The sequence below is a fragment of the Centruroides sculpturatus genome, unplaced genomic scaffold (genome assembly GCF_000671375.1).
Source record: "Centruroides sculpturatus isolate CEXI.00-Female unplaced genomic scaffold, Cexi_2.0 scaffold651, whole genome shotgun sequence".
NCBI classification, from domain to species: Eukaryota; Metazoa; Arthropoda; class Arachnida; order Scorpiones; family Buthidae; genus Centruroides; species Centruroides sculpturatus.
The window spans coordinates 376,333-399,767 of record NW_019384960.1 but is presented as its reverse complement, the minus strand read 5'-3'; the positions used below and the strand labels follow the sequence as shown (position 1 = coordinate 399,767).

At 31.9% G+C, this 23,435-nt stretch overlaps 2 protein-coding genes across 2 annotated transcripts; one reads left to right on the top strand and one right to left on the bottom strand.

The window, feature by feature from the left end:
- The first annotated feature begins 1,281 nt into the window (after positions 1–1,281).
- LOC111632441 lies at positions 1,282–2,521 on the top strand. Its single transcript, XM_023376858.1, has 2 exons — positions 1,282–1,466; positions 1,546–2,521. Exons 1-2 carry the CDS (start codon positions 1,448–1,450, stop codon positions 2,199–2,201), a joined length of 675 nt encoding a protein of 224 aa, XP_023232626.1. The 5' UTR covers positions 1,282–1,447; the 3' UTR covers positions 2,202–2,521.
- A 4,537-nt stretch (positions 2,522–7,058) lies between these two features.
- LOC111632430 (serine/threonine-protein kinase Sgk1-like) lies at positions 7,059–19,249 on the bottom strand. The gene is made up of 9 exons (XM_023376842.1): positions 19,203–19,249; positions 17,129–17,278; positions 16,985–17,069; positions 16,829–16,904; positions 16,621–16,758; positions 16,452–16,540; positions 15,860–15,934; positions 7,934–8,152; positions 7,059–7,094 (listed from the first exon to the last, which is right to left on the bottom strand). Exons 1-9 carry the CDS (start codon positions 19,247–19,249, stop codon positions 7,059–7,061), a joined length of 915 nt encoding a protein of 304 aa, XP_023232610.1.
- Between the last annotated feature and the right edge of the window lie 4,186 nt (positions 19,250–23,435).

Sequence of the window (23,435 nt, the reverse complement as noted above, 5' to 3'; positions counted from 1 at the left end):
TGTAGCCCCTGTGCGAACAATAAAGTCAAAGGAACCATACCCCTACTCGCGATCCTTCGCGAGATATAAGCCCCTGAAATAATAAATTCCTATTACAAATATACTGAATTATTTATATTGTTATATTGACCAAATAATAATTTATGGGCCAAATGAATAATAATAATTCATATTGTTAATTTAAATAAGAATTAAAATTGTTAATTTGAATGTTTGAAATATGACACACGATAGGGGCGCCTCTAGTGTCCGTTATCAAACGGTTACGGGACAGACGGACACTTTGAATGGGTTATATATATAGATTTTGTATCACTATAGAAAGAACGTCTACACTCAAAAGTGGTTCGTGAATCCTTCATTCAGATTACTGTAAAGTTGACAGGACTCACTAAAGTTAAGATAAATAATAATAAGTGTTAATAATAAATTATCATTATTCTTTTTTATTTACAGAGAATGGCCAAAAGTGCAAAAACGACAGATGGAAATACAACAGAAATAGTTCCAGTAACGCAAAGTGGCTCCATCTTAATCACAGAATTACCAGAAATAATAATGTTTTATATATTTCAATACGTAGACGATAGAAACTTAGATATATGCAGCCAAGTGTGTAGCCAGTGGAGAGATATCATCGAACACATGATGAATCACAGATGATCTCAAGGGTAATTATTCTATCATTATTTTAGTTGATCGTACGTCATGATTACATACTTGTTGCGAATGTCCAAAATTTTAAAATCGATTAACGTAAATAAATTCTAATTTACAGAATCCATTTTATAAAATAATTACTGAAACGTAGGATTATATTTTCTAATTTTGTTCTAGTCTATGCGTAATACTGTGAGTTTTCTCCATTTGAATCCAAAATATCTAGATTTTGCAGCCTTCTATGGAACAATGCTGTTTTTCGTTGAGTGCATGTCTTCTTCCCAAGAATTTGTTTTTCTATGAAAGATGTTTTGCATTTGTCTTGAGTAAATGCCACTTCACCATCGGTAGAGTAACTATTATTAGGCAATGTAGCTGTGCTTGACAGGATGCAGGTGCATCCTGCCAAGCATTTCACTGAGCTGTTGCATTGTGAACATTTGCATTTGTAAAAAAGTTACTTCAAAAATTAAAACAAATTGCAGTCTTTTTATGTATTACTTTGATTACAATAATGCAAAGTTATGTTAAAATATTGAATTAAAGTAAAACACAAGTAATTAGTTTATAATCTAAATAAATTTAAAACTATTAATGTTCTGATTTCTTTAAACAGAAAATCCCTCTTAAGGTAATAAACTCCATAATCTACACATCGGTAAAGCTACGTCTTTACGCTGGTTTCGGCGAAAATTTTCTATACAATTGTTTCGTTTTCGGTGACGAATCTCTACGTAATTTTCATTCTGCATCTAAATTTTTTGTACTCGGACAACACATCTATAGAATGTCTGCACTCCCAATTAGTAAGTATGATTATTAAATAACTTTGTGAATTTCAGATTCTTCATCAAGTGATACTCACCATCACGTTTTTAATTTCAGATGAAGATGAGACATGCTCTTTTACTGAACATTATAAGTTCTCATCAATAGAAGAAACAACCGAAATACAAATATCAATGTTACCAAATATTCCGGGTTTCAATTTTTTTAATTATCGATTCCTACTTTATGAAAATGAATCTATACTTTCTGACAAATCATGTTTAAAGAATGAAATAAAGAAAGCATGCCACAAAATGAACGTAACGGACGAACAAAAGAAATGTGTCATCTTGTACAAAGATTTTGCAGTATGTCCATGCGAAGACAAAACTAAACCTTTCATAAATTACTCAATTCGCAGGGATGTATACAGACTTACAGTATTTTATGGGAAGAGAGTAAATACTTTCTCTCTTTTCATTTTTCCAGACAAAACTGGTTATAAAAATGTCAAAAGAAAATTGGAGAAGCTGAAACATTCTAAACTCAAAATGGTACAGAAGAGATGCTTCGCGTATATTTTCCATGATGCGTGTAAGAAGTGCATCGATACAGTAACTGGAGAATTTAGAGAAGTGTTTCCTCAAGTGAACTACGTTACTTATAACTTTTTACCCTTAATCATTGGAAACAAAGATGAGTATTTTCGTATAAAAAGAAAAACTTCGACGGCATGCAGATTTTCAGTAATGGTTTTTGTATGGTGGAAATAAGTTTATTGTATTAAACGGGTCTATTAGAATTGGACGTTTAACCAAGTGTTTGGTTCTATACTATTGCGTGTATTAATATTCTACAAGGGAGCTAGTCATTCTACTGGGGTATAAGACGGTCATCCAGCCAGTATAAAGCGTTAAAAGCAAAGATATACGAGGGAATATTTCTTAAATCGTAGAATGCAATAAACGAGAATCTGAAACCATTTTTACAATTACCTCTTAATTTGCATTCAAGTCATTGCATGTGACCTCACAATCTATACATACAAACTTTCTGGTGTTCATATATCGATGTTGACTTTTATAAAAGCGAAATAATTNTGTAAAGGAGTTTATCAAATAATGTTAATCTGATTTGTATTATACTTTATATCTGAACATCCTTTTGATCTCAGTGTATTTTATTACTGTAAATTTTACACTCTTTTTAACGAAGTTAATGCTTCGATAATTTATTAAACTTGTTACATGAGCATTATGAAATAATTTTAAATCTTTTTTATAAAAAAGATTTGAACTTGAAGTATTTTATATTACTTCAAAACCACGTGTTTATATCATATCTGAAATGGTTTCTTAATAAGTAAGCAATTAGTTTTTTATTTAAAATTAATATTACACAATCAAAAGTTATTGTGCTCGTAAGTCTATTTCTTCACGGAAGAAGTTAGCATTTGTATGTGTAAAAAAACAACTCGCCCGGTTATACATTGTCAATATAATGAGTTCTGCTAATTTTATGATTAACGTAGTTCATTACGAAAAAAAATAANAAATAAAATAAAATATGTTTCTATACGTGCTACAAAAATTAAATAACACATTTTACATGCGTCTAAATTATAACATAAAAACTTATTATAATCTCCAGTTCCTATTTTATGGATTATTGAAACCGATACATTTTGCTATTTTGTATTTCCATGCTGTTGGTAATGTATTTGCATCTTTTTTATTTAAACATCGGTTCCTCAATTTACTTTTGTATATCTCTATTTTTTCCATTTCCATCGCTATAGACGGTGAGTGCACCGTTCTTATGATCTTCGCTTAATATTAATAAGACTTAATAGCATGATATTGGCAAGCATAGCACAGGCGGACGGAGCAATAGTTAAGTGAAATGAAGCGAAGATAATAAGTACGGTGGTTTACAATCGTTCTATAATCGAACCAATTCGAATTCGAATACAAATTCGAATTTAAAACGGTTCGAACATTTTTAAAATCGGAATAGAAAATTTTCCACTTTCAACCACTTTCAAGCCCATATCTCCCGCACCCTTATAGCTATCGAGACGCAACCACCATAGTGCACGAATGGAGACTTGGGGCTANTGTGATAGAGTCACTGTAAATAAGTTAGCCAATGATTTTTTTTTTTTTGTAATACAAAACATCCATATATAAACACCTGTCATTTTGATAAGCTGTTTAGCTTGTGACGAAGAATGTGATGATCACTGATTCTAATGAAAATTAGGAGTCTTCGATTGGAGAAATGATTTCGGCACCACAGAAAAATTTATTAACACCTCCATTTAATTGACCTAATTATCTAACGTGAATTTCAAAAAGCTTCTTCGCTTGAGATAATTGATAAATAAGACTGTAAAACATTATAAGTAACGTATTTCACTAAAGGAAACACTTTTCTAAATGCTCGAGTTGCTGCATCGATGCAATCTGTACACGCATAACGAAAAATATACGCGAAACATCTCTTCTGTACCATTCTGGGTTCAAAAAATTTTCAAAAACTTCCAATTTCTCTTTGATAGTCGTAGACTATCAAAGAGAAATTGGAAGGGCTGAATAGAAAGTATTATTCAACGAATTCCGGGAAAACAAGAAGATAAAAATCAGTTAAGAAAATATTTAAGTAGAGATCTTCAAAAATATAAAGGAAAAGGTGCGTATAAAAATNAGCTACTACCACATACAAACACCATTCATGTGCGATGTGTAGTTTTCGCTGAAAAGTGAAATAAAGGGATACACACGTCCATTTATATATGTATATATATAGATTTAGACGCATGTAAAAATATGTTATTTAATTTTTGTAGGACGTATAAGGACATATTTTATTTTATTTTATTTTATTTATTTTATTTTGTTTATTTATTACAAAATGTTATTAACTATATCATAATGTTATCGTATGCATTAATTTACACGACACATTATTCTTAGACACAATACAGTAATGCTTTGTTACAAAATCACAAGAATACAACAGTAATTAACCAAAATATTCACAATAAACAAATAGAAAATAAAACTAATTCAAAATATACTCTTTAAACTATTTAAATATTGTAATTATTGAAATTTTTAAATTAAATTTTAAGATTTAAAGGACTTTAATTATAAAAAAAAATTACCATTTTTAATATTTAATATGGACAGTAACTTATATGAAGTACTTTACATGACAGACAAACAGCTAAGAAAACAAATGATACAATTTACCAAGAGAGTTAAATCTTTTGTAACTTTAAAAATTTAAAAGAACCAATATAATAATAATTTTTAAAGACTATTTTCATTTTTAAATATTTACTTATTTATGTATAANTTACGTATTATAGGAGTTATTTTTACCGTTGTTTACGGATAATGCCACAATTTTTATAGGAATCATAACTATAGGAAACGCTTTTATAGGGGGATCTACTGTATATCAATTAATTTCCGTCTACATTGGATTTGTTGGCTTTTCATTTCTGAATGCTACTTTCTTAATTTCGATAAGTTCTCACCAGTGACCGAGTGGATGGAACCAACGAACAATGGTCGTAGGTCCACACATGGCCAACGGGTGGCTACGTAGAAATTTTTTATTTGTTAGTAACAGCAAAATAAAGGCCCGATTCTGTAATAGATCGCTCAAGAGGCCCCTTTGACTGATCTCCCATGTCTTATATTGCCGTAAGCAAATAAACCAAACTCATTCCAATAATCTGAAAATGTTCTCATTTACATTTAGCATTATCTTTTGACAAAAAATTAAAAAATAATAATCTATATATAGTTTTAAAGAAATTTATATATACTATATTCACTTAATTACTACGACAGAGGGAAGNTCAAAATAAAATTCGAACGAATGGTTCCATTTTGGAACGATAAAGGAAAACCTGAGAATGGCCTATCCAAATAGGCTGAAAACGTTTGAATAAAGAGAAAAAAACTCGGCAAGTAGGGCACAATAACTTTTAATTGTGTAGTATTAGTAAATTTAAATGAAAAAAAAATTGCTTATTTATTTGAAATACTTTCAGATAAGATCTTAAATACGTACATATGTATAAATGAGAATGTTTGTTTGTTCGCTATTCATTCCTAGTAGGCTTTCGACCCATTGCTACGAAACTTGGCAGTTACGTTAACATACTTCTAACTTAACTAATATCGTACATACTGTTCGAAAATATTGAATTCGTATATATATACAGTAGATCCCCCTATAAGACGGTAGATACGTTCCGTTCTTTATGAATCAATTTTGTAGGAATCATAGTTTACGGACTACGGCTGTTTGAAAGGTTTTCTTTCATAAAATTAATCGATTCTAGACTAATTCGACTNTTTAAAGAAATTTATATATACTATATTCACTTAATTACTACGACAGAGGGAAGTATACGAGCTATATGATTACTGCAACGAATAGCACTCACGTAGGTCGATTGCAGTGTTACACTAAAAGCTTTTTAAGTCGGCAATTTGGTTGTCTACATTTAACAATTAGAAGCATTTTCATCGCTGAATAATACTTACTTAATTTTAATAATTTTTTTTCTCATGAAACTCGCTATTTAAATACTATTCACGTAGTTTATAGACATATTGATTATGTTCTTAAAATGGGGGTTACCACATGCATTTTTGAAATTTACGATCTTTCAAAACACTTAAAAGTAGCTTCAACACTTTATTATCACTCAAAAGTAATTTATTCTCGCATTTTTACAAGATTTTTTTTATTNTTTATTGCATTCTACGATATAAGAAATGTTTCCTCATACATCTTTGCTTTTAACGATTTATGCTGGCTGGATGACCGTCTTATACCCCAGTAGAATGACTAACTTCCTTGTTGAATATTAATACACGCAATAGTATAGAACCAAACACTTTGTTAAACGTCCAATTCTAATAGAGCCGTTTAATGCAATAAATTTATGTCCACCATACGAAAACTATTACTGAAAATCTGCAGGCCGGCGAAGTTTTCCTTTTTACACGAAAATACTCGTCTTTGTTTCCAATGATTAAGGGTAAAAAGTTATAAGTAACGTAGTACACTAGAGGAAACACTTCTTTAAATTCTCCAGTTACTGTATCGATGCACTTCTTACACGCATCATGGAAAATATACGCGAAACATCTCTTCTGTACTATTTTGAGTTCAGAATGTTTCAGCTTCTCCAATTTTCTTTTGACATTTTTATAACCAGTTTTGTCTGGAAAAATGAAAAGAGAGAAAGTATTTACTCTCTTCCCATAAAATACTGTAAGTCTGTATACATCTCTGCGAATTGAGTAATTTATGAAAGGTTTAGTTTTGTCTTCGCATGGACATAACGCAAAATCTTTGTACAAAATGACACATTTTTTTTCTTCGTCCGTTACGTTCATTTTGTGGCATTCTTTCTTTATTTCATTCTTTAAACATGATTTGTCAGAAAGTATAGATTCATTTTCATAAAGTAGGAATCGATAATTAAAAAAATTAAAACCCGGAATATTTGGAAATATTGATATTTGTGTTTTGGTTGTTTCTTCTATTGATGAGAACTTATAATGTTCAGTAAAAGAGCGTGTCTCATCTTCATCTGAAATTTAAAACGTGATGGTTAATATAACTTGATGAAGAATCTGAAATTAAAAAAAGTTATTTAATAATCATACTTACTAATTGGGGGTGAAAACATTCTGTAGATTTGTTGTCTGAGTACAAAAATTTTAGATGCAGAATGAAAATTACGTAGAGATTCGTCACCGAAAACGAAACAATTATATTGAAAATTATCGCCGAAACCAGCGTAAAGACGTAATTTTTCAGATTCGTAGATTATGGAGTTTATTACATTAAGAGGGATTTTCTGTTTAAAGAAATCAGAATATAAACAGTTTTAAATTTATTTAGATTATAAACTAATTACTTGTGTTTTACTTTAATTCAATATTTTAACATAACTTTGCATTATTGTAATCAAAGTAATACATAAAAAGACTGCAATTTGTTTTAATTTTTGAACTAACTTTTTTACAAATGCAAATGTTCACAATGCAACAGCTCAGTGAAATGCTTGGCAGGATGCAGGATGCACCTGCATTATGTCAAGCACAGCTACATTGCCTAATAATAGTTACTCTACCGATTGTGAAGTGGCATTTACTTAAGACAAATGCAAAACATCTTTCATAGAAAAACAAATTCTCTGGAAGAAGACAAGCACTCAACGAAAAACAGCATTGTTCTATAGAATGCTGCAAAATCTAGATATTTTGGATTCAAATGGAGAAAACTCACAGTATTACGCATAGACTCGAACAAAATTAGAAAATATAATCCTACATTTCATTAGTTATTTTCTAAAATGGATTCTGTAAATTAGAATTTATTTATGTTAATCGATTTTAAAATTTTGGACATTCGCAACAAGTATGTAATCATGGCGTACGATCAACTAAAATAATGATATAATAATTACCCTTGAGATCATTGTTACTCTGTGACTCATCATGTGTTCGATGATATCTCTCCATTGGCTACACACTTGGCTGCATATATCTAAGTTTCTATCGTCTAAGTACTGAAATATATAAAACATTATTTCTGGTAATTCTGTGACTAAGATGGAGCCACTTTGCGTTACTGGAACTATTTCTGTTGTTTTTCCATCTGTCGTTTTTGCACTTTTGGCCATTCTCTGTAAATAAAAAAGAATAATGATAATTTATTATTAACACTTATTATTATTTATCTTAACTTTAGTGAGTCCTGTCAACTTTACAGTAATCTGAATGAAGGATTCACGAACCACTTTTGAGTGTAGACGTTCTTTCTATAGTGATACAAAATCTATATATATAACCCATTCAAAGTGTCCGTCTGTCCAGTAACCGTTTGATAACGGACACTAGAGGCGCCCCTATCGTGTGTCATATTTCAAACATTCAAATTAACAATTTTAATTCTTATTTAAATTAACAATATGAATTATTATTATTCATTTGGCCCATAAATTATTATTTGGTCAATATAACAATATAAATAATTCAGTATATTTGTAATAGGAATTTATTATTTCAGGGGCTTATATCTCGCGAAGGATCGCGAGTAGGGGTATGGTTCCTTTGACTTTATTGTTCGCACAGGGGCTACAGTTTGGGGGGGNTTGATAGCGCCATTTGCTACGATATTTTATTTTAAAACTTTTTAACTATTATAAAATAGCCAAAAACTTAATTTTGAGGGTAGGTTTTATAAAAAGTTGTAAATGCTAACAACCAGTAAAATCATCATTAAGTTTGATTCCACTAGAGATAAACACGACCCCTTGATCTCCCCTCCCCTTTGATTTTTAACCACGAAAATTTAATAGCACCAATCTCCTTATACAAACCTCCCTGCAAAATTTCAGAAATTTCCAACAGAAAGTAAAGTAGTTACAGTATTCAGCTTTTAAGAGAGACGAAGAAAATTGTTCCCCCCACTCAGTAACATTCATACATACAGAAAAAATTCAATTTTTTTGCATTTCTCGATGTTTCAGGGTGCGGTAAGTTCAAAAATGTAAAAATCTTCTGGGGTTCATTTTCTGACTGATTACTACACTTTCCCGGTGTTATATAAAACAGCCGGGAAAGTAAAAATAATGAGATGTTGAAACTGAGACTTCTGTTCTGTCAAAAGGTATTGGAACTATTAATACGGTAAAACCGCTGTACTTTTGTACATTATTTTGTACAAAATTCTAAATGTACAATAAATAGATAACTACTTGATTTTTGTAATAGATGTAAATGTATATTAAAGTAAATAATCTCTATCTGGCGAAAGGAAAATCAATTATTGCGGAAAGTCCGTTATATTTAATGTTTTCTAAAACATAGCTGCTATTCCAGCGTAAAGACAAATTGTAGCGATCACTTATTAGAAAATCATAAAACTTAAATTACGTATTCAATAAAAATTTGATTATTTTACGATAATTACATCTATAGAGGTAATGTAAAGGTGGTCTCATATTTTTCATGGAGAGACGGTGATAAAAGCGAAATTTGACACGATGTTTATAAGGGCTTTGATGCTATTACATTTTGGTGATGAGAGGTCGAAAGGGTAAGGAGATGGAGGGGGATCATATGTCTCTGTACTAATACTCTATACTGCATAATGGAACACGAGTGTAATCCAAATCAGTGTTTTTTGCAGCTGACTTAGCCTCAAAGTAGGCTTTTTTATTTCCTAGTATGCCAGTATGGCCAGGAACAAATATTGAAGTTATCTTATTTACATGATTTTTAATGTGGTGCTGGTATATGCGATTTTATTGCTATTGCAATTAAGATTTAATAGAGCTTTTAAAACAGACTGAGTATCACTGTAAATGTTGATAGACAGAGTTTTGTTTGGTAGTAAAGTGGCCCACTGAACAGCTTGGTAGTCAGCATCATCTTCAGCTTGATAGATGGAGGCATGCTAGAGGTATCTGTATTTTCTAACATATTTTTGGCAAAATATACCAGTTTGGAGGACCACAACCAGAGGCCGCGTAAAGTAGCATTGGTTGTATGCTCTATTATAGTTTTATAAGCTATATTATATAGTTCTCAGGTGCACCTAGCACATTTTAGCAGCGTGTAGTTTATTTTCTTGGCCTTAGCCAAAATGTAATCAACATGGCAACGGAATGCGGTTTCTCTCTCTTCTCTCTTGTTTTATTTTGTATGACGTTTCTGTTTACACGTGCACTAGCTAGTCGATCTGGCAAAGATTTTTCGTCTTTTGCGAAAATTAAAATTAATATAAAAATAAATATTATGACGTTGATTAATGATAATAATAAGAATAGTAATATTGTTAATAATTAAAAAATAAAGTTCTTAAAATTAAAGTTCATTCGAAGCCATTAAAGTTTTATATTTTGAAATTTGTTCACAATGTCTTTTATAAATGATAGTAGTTTACATACTAATTAATACTTATATATTTTAGACCTACGGTTTTTCGTGTTTCATAAATTTTTTTTTCTTTTTTGGTTAAAATCTTTCTATAAAATCATGCCAAAATATTACGTAAGATAGGGAAGGGAAGGGGAGCGGAGAATCAAAGAAAATATTACGATTTCTTACACAGGGGTGAGTAGGGGTTTAGAATGGCCGAAATCGCCCTTACGTAATTTATGGACGGCTTCTAACACTGTATAATGTAAGATATACATCCACACAATTCCCAATTTTGTAAAGATATTTTTACATTTCTCGGTTCGTGATGTATAAAAACGTTGAAATGAAAAATAAATACAGTAATACCCCGAACTTACGCGATAGGTGGATCCGAGCGATAACCGCGTAAGTCGAATACGCGTAAGTCGGGGTATAATTTCACAATTTGTGTAAAATCCAAATCGGATGTAAGCTAATAAATGTTGTCGTTAATCTTATCTCGTCTTTTGATTCGTTCACAGTTACAAGAAATTACCACACAGAGTCTCTAAAGTCTGCGTAGATATAACAAACACAGAAATAAATTGTAGCTATGTGTGGATTCCGCGCGACACGTCCGAACATGTAAGTTGAACAATAGTGTGGGGGGAGTAATCGAGAGTTGCGTGGCGCTCAAACAAAAGACGAATCGACAAGATTTGAATATCGCGTAACTCCGGGTTCGTGTAAGTCGGGGTAGCGTAAGTCGAGGTATTACTGTAATAATAATAAATAAACCCTGAGGTAAAATATCTAAGATCGCCATACTTTTCTTACGTTACCTTCTATAACAGAGAAAATAATCTTTCATCGGACAGACTTGATTATCATTAATCTTTTTCAAATGTAGCCTTATGATTCATAAACGTATTAAATATAGAACAAACAACCAAATTTATCTGATTTATAATTATAGCATGTACTTTCTCACCATATGAATCAATTTTCGATAAAAATTTATCTAGAAATCATTATACAAAATAATATTTATAAGAAAAATACTTACTAAAAGTTTCAGTTGTCCGACTGCAAACAATGGCGAACCAAACTTGAATAACCTTACTCACGTGTTGACCGTTACCACCCTGCACCCTGCTGTGTACCTAATCCGAACTTAGGAAATAGACCCGTCCATTTTAGGGGTCGAAGGGTTAAATCAGCTTAAAAAATCTCTTCTCGTCGTCTAATTATATTTGGTCTTTCGCATCTGAGCAGTGTTAAATAAAATATATAAATAAGTTTTGAAAATACAATATAAATGATTTATTGTCATAATCGAAAACGCGTGATATATCGAACAATGTTGTCAATGTGTGGTCCGCGTTCCCCGAGGTGTTGTAATGTGTTGGTCCAGTCCAAAACTCCGGGTACGTTCGTAAAGTCGAACGAGTTAAACTAAAATGACGTTATCGTTATTCTTATTTCGTTAGACTTTTCGAACGATTCGTTTATAACTAAACTAGTAGCTCGGGACGCCCCCTAGTGGGCGTTCTTTACAAATTTCCATGAGGCACGGTTCCTTTCACTTTTTTTGTTCTTATCAATATGCTCTACAGCTCTGTTAAAATCCGAATGGTAAGATTTACCCACCGAATGAAGAGGTGGCGACCCCCCCAAAACGTAGACCCCTGTACTAACAATAAAGTCAAAGGAAACATGCTCCTACTCGCGACCCCTTCGAGAGATATAAGCCCCTGAAATAATAAATTTCTATTACAAATATACTGAATTATTTATATTGTTATATAGACTAAATAATAATTTATTGGCCAAATGAATAATAAAAATTTATATTGTTAATTTAAATAGGAATTAAAATTGTTAATTTGAATGTTTGAAATATGACACACGATAGGGGCGCCTCTAGCGTCCGTTATTAAACGGTTACGGGATGGACAGACGGTTACCCGTTAAACGGTTATAACAAATAAATACGTTTATTTACGTTGTTTTACAATCTATATTGCGTCTCGTCCACCATAGGAGCTGGACTGTAGAGTCGATGGCTACGGAACAGTCAGTCGAAATGATTCAATGGGAGTCGGAAAGTTTAGTGATGAAGCGTAGAGAACTGGAAATGTCCAAGGCAGACAGTGGCGTTCAGGATGAAGAGTCCGAAAGTAAAACAATAAAGACAGGCAGATAACTTCACAAGGGAGGCAGAGAAAGTTCTGATAATAAAAAGAAATTTGTCGTCATTCAGAAAATACTTTTTCAATGTTATTCGTGTAATTTCATTCGACAAATTGGCAATTTTCCAATTTAGTTTACAAATTCTCACTTTAGAAATGTTCTCCTTTTTCGAAATTTGTTTCACCGTCATACTTGCTTATGTAACTTCCGCAGAAAACAGCAAATATTTGAAGATACAAACCAGTCATCGTTTTTATTTCATTGACTATGGGGTATTTAATAAGACAGCACAGCATGTGTTTTAAGTTACACATATTTTACTTATTCGAATTAACATATATGTCGTCAAGCCGATTTCCCATAAGAAAGAAGTTGCAGGCAAGAATTCCCTCTTGTCTACTATATCTTTCTTACGAACACATCGATCATTACAGTTTATACATAAAGTTCCTCTCATTATTTAAATCAAAATTTACACTAATTATCACTTTATATACTTATTCCATCAGAGAATAAACAAAAATCAATATCACGTTTAAAAATTATTACTAGAAAGATTTTCAAATTAAATTATCGACTTTGAAAGATACAACGTTGTAAGTTATTTTCATATTATATGAATGCTAAAGTTTAAATTAGTTTCAAAACACTAAATTTTTAGAATAATTTTATGTTGGCTGTTGTTAACCATTTCTCCTTATCTGATGCCATAAGTCTAAAATTACATAACATTGGTACTGGCCTGGCGGTGTTTTCCATCTTCACATGTATAGATTTAACTATAGACGTTTTTCCATAGAAATTCATCGCGAGCGCAACCTGCTCGGCATGTTCTCCATGCGTTCCATGGCCGCCTACCATTAGTTTAAAGCATTCCTCTCCTCGTGTTTTTAAATACAGGTTTGAATTAATTTGAATGTAAAACTGCGATTACATCCATGTGTCTGAGGAGAAAATGATTTATACAGTAGACCCCCTATAACGCGAAGATACGTCCCTCTTTATACGAATTTCGCGTTGTAGGAATCCTTGGGCTGTGATTGGCTCACGTATTTGACACGTGTGACGTTTACGGACTACGGCTGTTTGGAAGGTTTTCTTCCATAAAATTAATCGATTCTAGACTAATTCGACTTAACATTTCCAAAATACGTATATTTTTTTTTGGAATAATCCGTATAAACTACGCTATAAACAAAAAATTGTAGGATTACTTACCGAGTGTGCACCATTCGACATCGCCGTTGCTCAGGCTTGTTTTCGTCGCGGAACAGCGCAGCAAACCGCGGCCGCGATTTCAGATGTTATTTTTCTGCGAAAACTTCGTTTAACTTTGGAGACATCATTAAATAATTTTAATCGCCGTTGAATAAGAAATGTATAAAATTACAGTGCTGTATTAGATTTACGGTACCTAATTTACATACTGTACAGACGATACTAAACTCAACTTACCTGCCTAAACTCTCTGTAGCGTGGCGCTAGATGGCGGAAAATAGTTCGGCTGCTAGTCGGGGATGACGAGTTGGCGATGCCGTTTTACCGCGTTTTACGCGTCTCTTTTAGCGTCTTTATACGAATATTGTCGCAATTTTTTGCCGCGTCATAGGAATCTATGTTATTAGAACCCGTGTTATAGGGGTCTACTGTGATTCACAGTGTCTTCAAATTTTTAGAATATTCATCTTGAAACATAATAACTTTCTTCTAATTTCGACTAAATACAATGTAAAAAAAATAGTGTAACTTTTTATTAGTTTTTTCTTTTTACAAAAATTTACATCTACTACTGCAAGAAGCTGAATAACAAATACATGACAAACTTTGCTTACATGAGATCTTTCTTATGGGAAGAAAAGAGGAACGACTTTTTATTAAATGATTACTTCGTAGCATTGATAATAGAACAGATAGATTTATTCGGAAAGAAAAGCGAAGATATAGGAAATCTGAGTGAAATATTTTCCTACCGAGATGACGAACATGAAACTATTTTGGCGACAGGACATTCTGGGTATGGTAAGATCACGCTATGCAGAAAAATTGCATACGATTGCTCATCCATAGATTACTCTCAACATTTTGACTTAACAGCATGCATTATATTAAGAGAGATAGGCGATAAAAGTGTAAAAAAAGCATTACTCGATAACTCGCGTGAGAACTCGTTAGCTGATGAACATTCGAAATTACAAACTAGGCAACTGAACACTTTGGCGATTTCCGATAGACCGTATTTATTTTAAAAAGCTATTGAAGCTGTATAAGTTTAAAGAACTATATTTATTGATTTGTTTTTTGAAACTGTGTCCTGTTTTATATTTGTGGCGTAGTATTTTGTTTTATTCCAAAGACACATGGCAAATTTTTCATCAAATTCCTTTTCAAATTCGACTCAACTAATAAAGGAATTTGATGGAAAATTTACCATGTGTCTTTGGAATAAAACACAATACTACGCCACAAAAACTATATTTATATTTCTGTGAAAAAAAGGATGAACTGACGATTTGTTTTCTTCACAAGCATTTGTTAATACGTTTTTCCCCCATGGTGGCTAGAAAGCACAGGAATATTACTACCTTCGCTGTTTATAGTTTATTGAGGATTGCAGAATGTTTCAGCAAAGACAAGAAACAGCGCTCACAAAATATATCAAATAAAATTACAATATAACGAAATGTCATGTTCTGTGACCAAGTGGTAAGTAAAAGATAGAGATGTACTAATACAAGTAACGTCAATACCGTTTAAGGTAATAAATACGCTGTAATTACACATAACAACAACATACAATTATTGACTCTGTAAAAGCAAGTAATAGGATAAAATTCGTAATTATATCTTAAAAATAAAAAACGTTTTTCCTGCAAAAAAAAAATTTCCATTTTATATTCTATTCTCCAATTCCGTTTTTTATTTCTTTGTGCAATAGCTATGAGTTTCCCCTCATAACACACTAATTACTATTATATATAAACCATTACGAACACTCATCGTGCAATATTTAATACACTAATGAAACAATTAATTTAGTTTTTAAATCATTTTTATTTACAACGATTAATTTAAAGCAATTGATTTCATATTTACAATTATTTATTTAAAATTAAAATCAAATTAGTAAACTTTGGCCAAATGAAATTGAAGAAATTCTTATTCAAAAGTTCTTTATTTCATAACTTTATTTCCAAGTTCTTCGGTTTAAAACCCAGTCTAAAAACAAATGAATCAATTATTTTATTTCGTAAACTACTAACATTTTGATCGGGATGTAGAAAAATAAAACTTACAATTAAGGCCCAAGGCACTTTATTAAAATACTTGTGTTTCAAAATATCTGTTTCAAGAGGACGTCTGTACGAGTCCTGAAACAAACAACAATTAATTCAAATTTACTATTCGAATGAATATAATTTCGTGTATGTGTTATTTCCGAAAAAAAAAAAAATGTCATGAAAATAATCAGCAACACATCAGTAAATTCTTTTTGTAATCGTCATTAAAATTTACTTAATGATATGAAACAAGTTTTCGACATTTGACTAAATATAATGTAATATAATTAATGTTATTAATTAAACGAATGATTTTATTCGAACACATGAAATTATACTCTTGACTTAAATGTACATCATTAATTCGTTGCATATAGCGACAAAAGAATTAAATGTGTCTGTTTAATTCTTCGGTATGTAAATAAATGTCATTCCGTGCATACAACGGGGAGACAAATCTGAACTTTTAACTACAATTAATTATAAACTTAACTTTTGCAATAAGTCGTTAATAAAATGTCTGGCGTCATCCCATAATGTAGCCGGATACGACACCTGCGCATCTACAGCTGCTACAGCAACTACAAACAAATTTTTATAAACTTACCTTTTGCAATAAGTCGTTAATAAAATATCTGGCGTCATCCGATATTGTAGCGGGATACGACACCTGCGCATCTACAACTGCTACAGCAACTACAAACAAATTTTTATATTAATTATCTTATATTGCTATTATTATTATTATTGTTAAATTAACAAGTTTGGTACTATACCTCTTATCCAGTAGTAACGGGGCAATAAATACACATTATCAATATTAAATGCTTCTTCGACATAAATCTGCAGAGGTGTTGTTCCAACCAACGCTTGAAATAATACGATGGCGAAAGCCAACCAGTCACAGTAGAAATCTACAAACAATATATTCATTAATACATCGAACAAGACGAGAGAAGCAATTGTGAAAATACAAGTCCTTACCGTAAGGCTTCCTCTGCAGAATTTCCGGACATAGAAATGACAAAGTTCCACGAAACTTTGCTGAGTTTCGTTCGTACTGAAAAAAGTAATAATAAAATAGTTAAAAAGTCTACTGTTCGAGAACATTACAATGTATATTTTATATATAATACTTACTGTGGACAGACCGAAATTAATTACTTGTGCACCTTTGTACACATCTAACATAATGATTTCGCACTGATATCTCTGGGTATTATTTCTATTTAAAATAGAAACATTACTTTGTAACGCATAGAATAAATAAACAAATAAATGTACAGCAAATAATTACCATTCTTATGAATATACATAATAGCAGAGGCCACTTGGGCGGCAAACACTTTTGCTTTACTCTCCGCTATAGGACCATACTTTTGTAAAAATTTTCTCAAAGATTCTCCCTCGACAAAATCCGATACAAAGCAAAAGCTAAACAATAAAACTTATTACGTCACATTATTTTAAAAATTTAGTGTTTTAAAACTAATTTAAACTTTAGCATTCATATAATATGAGAATAACTTACCACGTTGTATCTTTCAAAGTCGATAATTTAACAACAACCACCTGACCTCATGGAAAAACCCAAGAGAAATAACAAGAGAAAACGGAATAAACACCCGAGGTCAGTCGTCTTCCAACGTCCGTCCACCAAAGTCTTCCTCAAGGATTAACACTGTGTCCAAGAATCCAGATATCAACCCGTGACAAAGATCGTGCGTTTCTAAAGATATCCCCAATTCCGTGTTGTCACATCGTAGTGCTCCTATTAACGGACCAGACCCAGAATTATTTTGAGCGAATGTTCCATCGGCGTCAACAGTGTCATCATACTACAGATCTGCGACCAAGAAGAAAGGTATTTATCAACCCGCGATTCGGTTGTAAACTCTCTCTCTCAACGGCCTAGTATATTTAAGCCCGATAATATGCCCGCTATCTCTGTATTGTCTTTGGTTCTTATTCAAATTGTTATTTGTTAGAAAATATGGAATCCGAGTGAGTCACTTCCTTCGTCTCTCTCCTCACCTCTACTCCGAATCCAATCGCTCATTCACTACCGCTCGCGTGACGTAACGTCGCGATTTCCGAGTCCTGCGAGACTCGGTGGTGTGAGATTCAGGTCTCCTGACGTGGAGTCAAAGAGACACCGACCCTACGGTCACAAAAATTTGGCAAGTGAACATTATTAAACGTGTCATTGTTGCATTTTCTGTTACAGCTGTTAAACCGTCTAACATGCCAAGGCCGAAAAAATTCCTATTTTGCACACCTGGTTGGAAAATGTATTTTTAGTATATTTAACGTGATCATTCATTTTTTTTAAATAAGTACGTACTACACTTTAATATCCTGCACTTTCTCATTCATGATCACTGCTCGTACAGAAATAGAATTCCAAAAGCATTCCGTATTACCCGACTCTACCTTATATATTAGTATTTCTCAACCTCTAACGAATCGTCGCCCTCCTTGAACGTAGTATCGCCCCCTTCAATAAAACCGTTACGTAGTATCGTTCTCTTCACTTCAAAATTCCGATGCCGAGGGCCAAGACTAACGCCAAATTCGTATTGCATCGAATAGACTAGTGACTAGTATAATGTTATTTGTTTAATTATTGTACGATAAACGAATAAAATATCTAATCACAAAAGACACAGTCTGTTCAAAAATTATTCTTTGAAACCACCATTTATTCTGATCATGTGTTCTTTTCTTTCTTTCTTTCTTCTCTAATATGGAGATTCTGGCTGGTCACCTTTTCTCCGATGAACTCTTGTCCGCAATTAGTCAAATCGATGTGTGCGTGCTACATAACGTTCGAGGGCCTGCACGTGCTGTCTAGGTGAGAGGTCTGTTCTTGCCCAATATATGGGTGTTAAAGTCTGGATGATTGCGAGATCGATCTTCAGAGTACGGCCAAGTTCTTGTCGGGCTTCCGTATATCTTGGACACGTCAGCCAAAAATGTCTGGATGTCTCCTGAGCACCACAATGTGGACAGTCTGGTGAAGCACGTAGGTTTCTAGAACAGAGGAACCTGTTAAGAGGGGCAGTGTCAGTTCTTAGGCGGGCCAAANTGTCTATGGAGAAGAGAGATTTCCAAGAAACCGTATTTCTGCTCAGTATAAAGCCCAATATTTTTAGTGAAATATTTACTTTTCAAAAAGTGAAGTTCAACCAACGAAAGTGTTTTATCAGAAAACTGAGCAGATAAAAATACCAAATCGGATAATAAGCGCTTAACTAACAAAGGCCAATTTATAGAATTATTATTGCTTACTAATTTTACTTTTTTATAAATCAATCATCTAAGGTCAGATTCCGGTAACTCTAAAATCTTTACTTACGGCTGTTTTTCGTTATTATCTAATCTTATAGAAATCTCCAAATTCATATCTCAACACAGCTCGTCACCGAACGATTAACGTGGAAAATCGACCTAATGAATCTAAATTCAATTGTTGCATCTTCTGTTACGGCTATTAAACCGTCTTACATGCCGAGGACGAAAAAATTCTCATTTTGCCCACCTGGTTAGAAAATATGTTTGATTACCTTAAATATATTAGCAATTATATTCATTTTTTAAAAATAAGTACGAACTACACTTTAATTTTCTTTACTTTTTCATCATCACTACTCGTACATTAGGTGTACAGAAATAAAATTCCAAAAGCATGCCGTTTTACCCGCCCTATCTTATAAATCGTGAATTTTTCGAGAAAAATTAGAAAAAGATGATCGGCGTTCAGAATAAGAATTGTAGAGAAATTAGCCTCATTTCGAATTTCGGGCAATGCGCGTCGTTTGTTTACACTTTTACGATGCAAAATTTTTACATTGACATAACATGGGGACGACTTTTGATTCTCGATATCTCCCGTTCTAGGTCGAATTCTTAAGTTTTCTGTGCCACGACACGCCATTTTATCAATTCTATTCAAGTGCAATATTGCGTTGAAAAGAATCGAGAAATTACTTCTCAAAATATGTTTCCGCGATGTGTCAATTTGAGTCACTGCCAAGGAAACTTGTACACTGAGCTTCAATAATTTTTTTTTCATAGATTAACAAAAAGCATATTTAAATTATTCAAATTAAATTTAGTTATTAGTAAACAGTAATTAATAAACCTCGCATCAGAGAAAAAATCGTTTTATTTATAAAAATTTTGTAAATCTGCATTCGACTGTTCTAAAATGAATGATTCCTCAAGTCTTTCGGGAAATTTTAGACTAAGAATTTCAAAATTAACATCTTAATTCTCGTGTTTTGTTTTATTACGTTTAGATACACGCTGCCTTTTTTCGTTTTCGTGAGCTTCGGCCAATAATTTGTTAATTCCGGTGTATTCCGAGTTTGCATTCCCTTCGTTTGAGTTAGAAGCTCCGACCCTCTGTGACTTTCCTACAAAACAGTTCCCGTTTGGTCTATCATTATATTTTTCTGCAGTTATTTTCTTCTTTAAAATTGATTTCGCTTCAATAGCAGAATTCGCGTCGTTTACAAATACTAGAAAGACTAATTTATTCTCAATTTCTTTGCTTCTTGCCATTTCTTCAATTGTTGTATGTTGTACTGCAATTTCGTCTTCTCGTGTTTGTGCGTTTACTTCATTCTCCTCCTTTGTCTTTGCTCTTTTGTTATTTGCAGGATCTGTCGACACTTTCTTTCTTTTATTATTCCTTTGCCCGACCATTTTTTTTGCAGAATAGTCTATGTGAAACGACGAATATTAATGAAACTCTGTTGAACGTGATAAACAACGACAAAGGAAATTGTTGAATAAGAATTGAAATTCTTTGTTGCCATTGTCTCAATAGTTTCTTAATTTACTTTTTGCTTATTTTGATTGACTTTTTTCTAAAATTAAATATAATTTTCAAATTTCTTACTATAAAATAAAAATAAATTAGAAATAATATAAAATTAATGTTTACGTTTAATTGTTTCGAAAGATTCATCGATCTCATCACTCTCATCAATGGCTGGGCAATTAAAGCCAATTGAACACTGATCGCGAATTTGTGTCTGATTGCAAGAAAAACTTTTTACAACACACACTCGAGTTCATGTCACCCGAATTGATTTCAATTTCGGTTTATTTGTTTACAGAACGCCATTCGTGGGTGACCTGCAGATGGGATGGCTCACTGGAGGATTTTCCATGGGAAGTTGGTTCCTATTTACATGGTAATTAATAAAAGTAATCGCAATACACTTTAATCGTGTTTGGGATAATAAGGATAACTTAAAATTACTTTGAGTTTAGCCAATAATATTTTTGGTGAAAACAAAAATGACACATAATCACGATAAAAATAATACATCTACCAGAAAAATTGTTTTTTTTTAAAACTTCTGTAATGTAGACTACGTTTTATTTGATAAAATATTGTACTTTGTAGTTCTTTCATTTGCTTTCACTAAAAAAATATCATAATTTGTTATTCGTAACGGATAAATTTACTAGTATAGGAAGAATTGACAGTAACTTCAACGCAAAGAGTACGCAATACGGATGAAGAATGTCGAAAAATTGATAAACTGATGAATAAATTTGTAATAAAAAAAACTATAATAAAATAATAGAAATTGATATTACATTTTAATTTTAGTGAAGCAAAACACAATTTTAGATTTTGATTTTTATCAAGATAAATGTAGTATAGAAAATTTTTATTTTATATTATGTGTAATTTATTCTATTTTTTTAGTTTAGAAACAAATGGAGTAATTATATCTAATTTTCTGAACGAGTCAATCAAAATAAGCAAAAAATAAATTAAGAAACTTTTGAGACAATGTCAACAAAGAATTTCGATTCTTATTCAACAATTTCCTTTGTAGCTGTTTATAACATTCAACAGAGCTTCGTGCTGTAATCGTCGTTTCACATAGACTATTCTGCAAAAAATGGCTGGAGAAAAAAATAATAAAAGAAAGAAAGTGTCAGCACAACCTGCAAATCAAAAAAGAGCAAAAACAGAGGAAGAGAATGTAAAAGATCAAATCGAAGAAGAAGAAATTGCAGTAGAATGTTCAACAATCGAAGAAATGGAGATTATAGAAGTAATAGAGAATAAACTAGCTTTAGTATTTCTTGGAAACGACGAGGATTCTGCCGATGAAGCGAAATTCACTTCAAAGCAGAAGAAAATCGCAGCAGAAAAATATAGTAACAGGCCTGTTGTGAACTATTTTGTAGGAAAGTCAAAAAGAGTCGGACATCTGAAATCAAACGGTGATACAAACACCGAATACACTGAAATTAACAATTTCTTAGCCGAAGCTCATTTAAAGACACTGCAGCGTTTATCTAAACGAGGCAAAAGAAAACACCAGAACTAAGAAGTTATTTTTTGGAATACTTAAAATTTAATGAAAAATCTCGAGAGAATAATTTCGTTTACAATCTTTGAATGAAAATTTACAAAATTCCTGTAAATAAAACAATTATTTTCCTGTTCTCTGGTTTCACTTTTGTTTCCTAATATTTAATAATTAAATTAAATACTGATTGAATAATTTAAATATGCTCAACAAATTAAGTTAAGTTTTTATTCTCGATCTAACCGTCTTCCGAAAATTTCTTTTCATTTTCCTTGGATATCTGAGAGAGAGAGGCTAACACCTTTAGGCATTAGAAAGAAAAATCTTTTGAAACTCGTAATAGAAAGAAAAGTCAGGTGTCGTTAATACCGCAAGATTGCTATTTTCATTAGAATAGGATCGCAGGATCCAATTCTAATGATAATTGTAGAAGGCAAGCTAAGAAGTACGAGAAATAGTATATGGATAAGATATACAATAAGGTATATAAACAATGAAATACTTTGATCACGAACTATAGATTATTGTTTAAAAATAAAACTAAGTTTAAAACTAAGTTTAAAAATCAATCAACGAATTGCTTAACTTTATCGGCAAGATTTGATGGAGCCATCTGTTTTCATATTTTATTTTAAAACACTTTATATTTTAAACAATTACTAAATGGCATAAAGCTTAATTTTCGAGGTAAACAGATAAGTTTTATAAAAAATTGTCAATGCTAATAACGAGTAAAATCCTCATTAAATTCATATGTACCTGAGATATTACATACGACCCCTACTATTACCCTAAAGCTATACTGCCCCTTAGACATTTTGCTGAACTGAATTTACATATTTAAAAATATATAATTATACTCGTTTATGTAAAGATTCTCAACGTTAACTTGATTAATTAATTGAATTGAATTATCTGTATATATAAAAATGAATGTATGTGTGTGTGTGTGTCCTTCATGCATTACCACACCGTTTATCCGATTGCCGTGAAACTTTGAGAAGTTGTTTAATATACTCCCTTGAAGGTTTCTGGCATAGTACGATTGCGAAAGTTATTGTCTCGTCGTTATTTTGTTCACTAATGTTTAATTTAATTTGATTAAATAATTTAAATATGCTCGATAAATCGAGTTAAGGGAAGTGTTTATTCGTCAGCAAATTATTTATGAATAATCGTTATTATATTATTTCGCTTTTAGTTTAAAAACTTTAACTTTTTCGGCAATATTTGGTGGAGAAAATACT

What these genes read in the sequence shown, in the direction of transcription:
- LOC111632430 (XM_023376842.1), bottom strand. Translation starts at nt 19,249, where the DNA reads ATGAATTTGGAGATTTCTATAAGATTAGATAATAACGAAAAACAGCC. An exon ending in GATAATAACGAAAAACAGCC is followed by an intron (nt 17,279 to 19,202) that starts GTAAGTAAAGAT and finishes TTTATTGTTTAG; the next exon opens with CTTTTGCTTTGTATCGGATT. An exon ending in GAGTAACAATGATCTCAAGG is followed by an intron (nt 7,095 to 7,933) that starts GTAATTATTATA and finishes TTTTAATTTCAG; the next exon opens with ATTCTTCATCAAGTTATATT.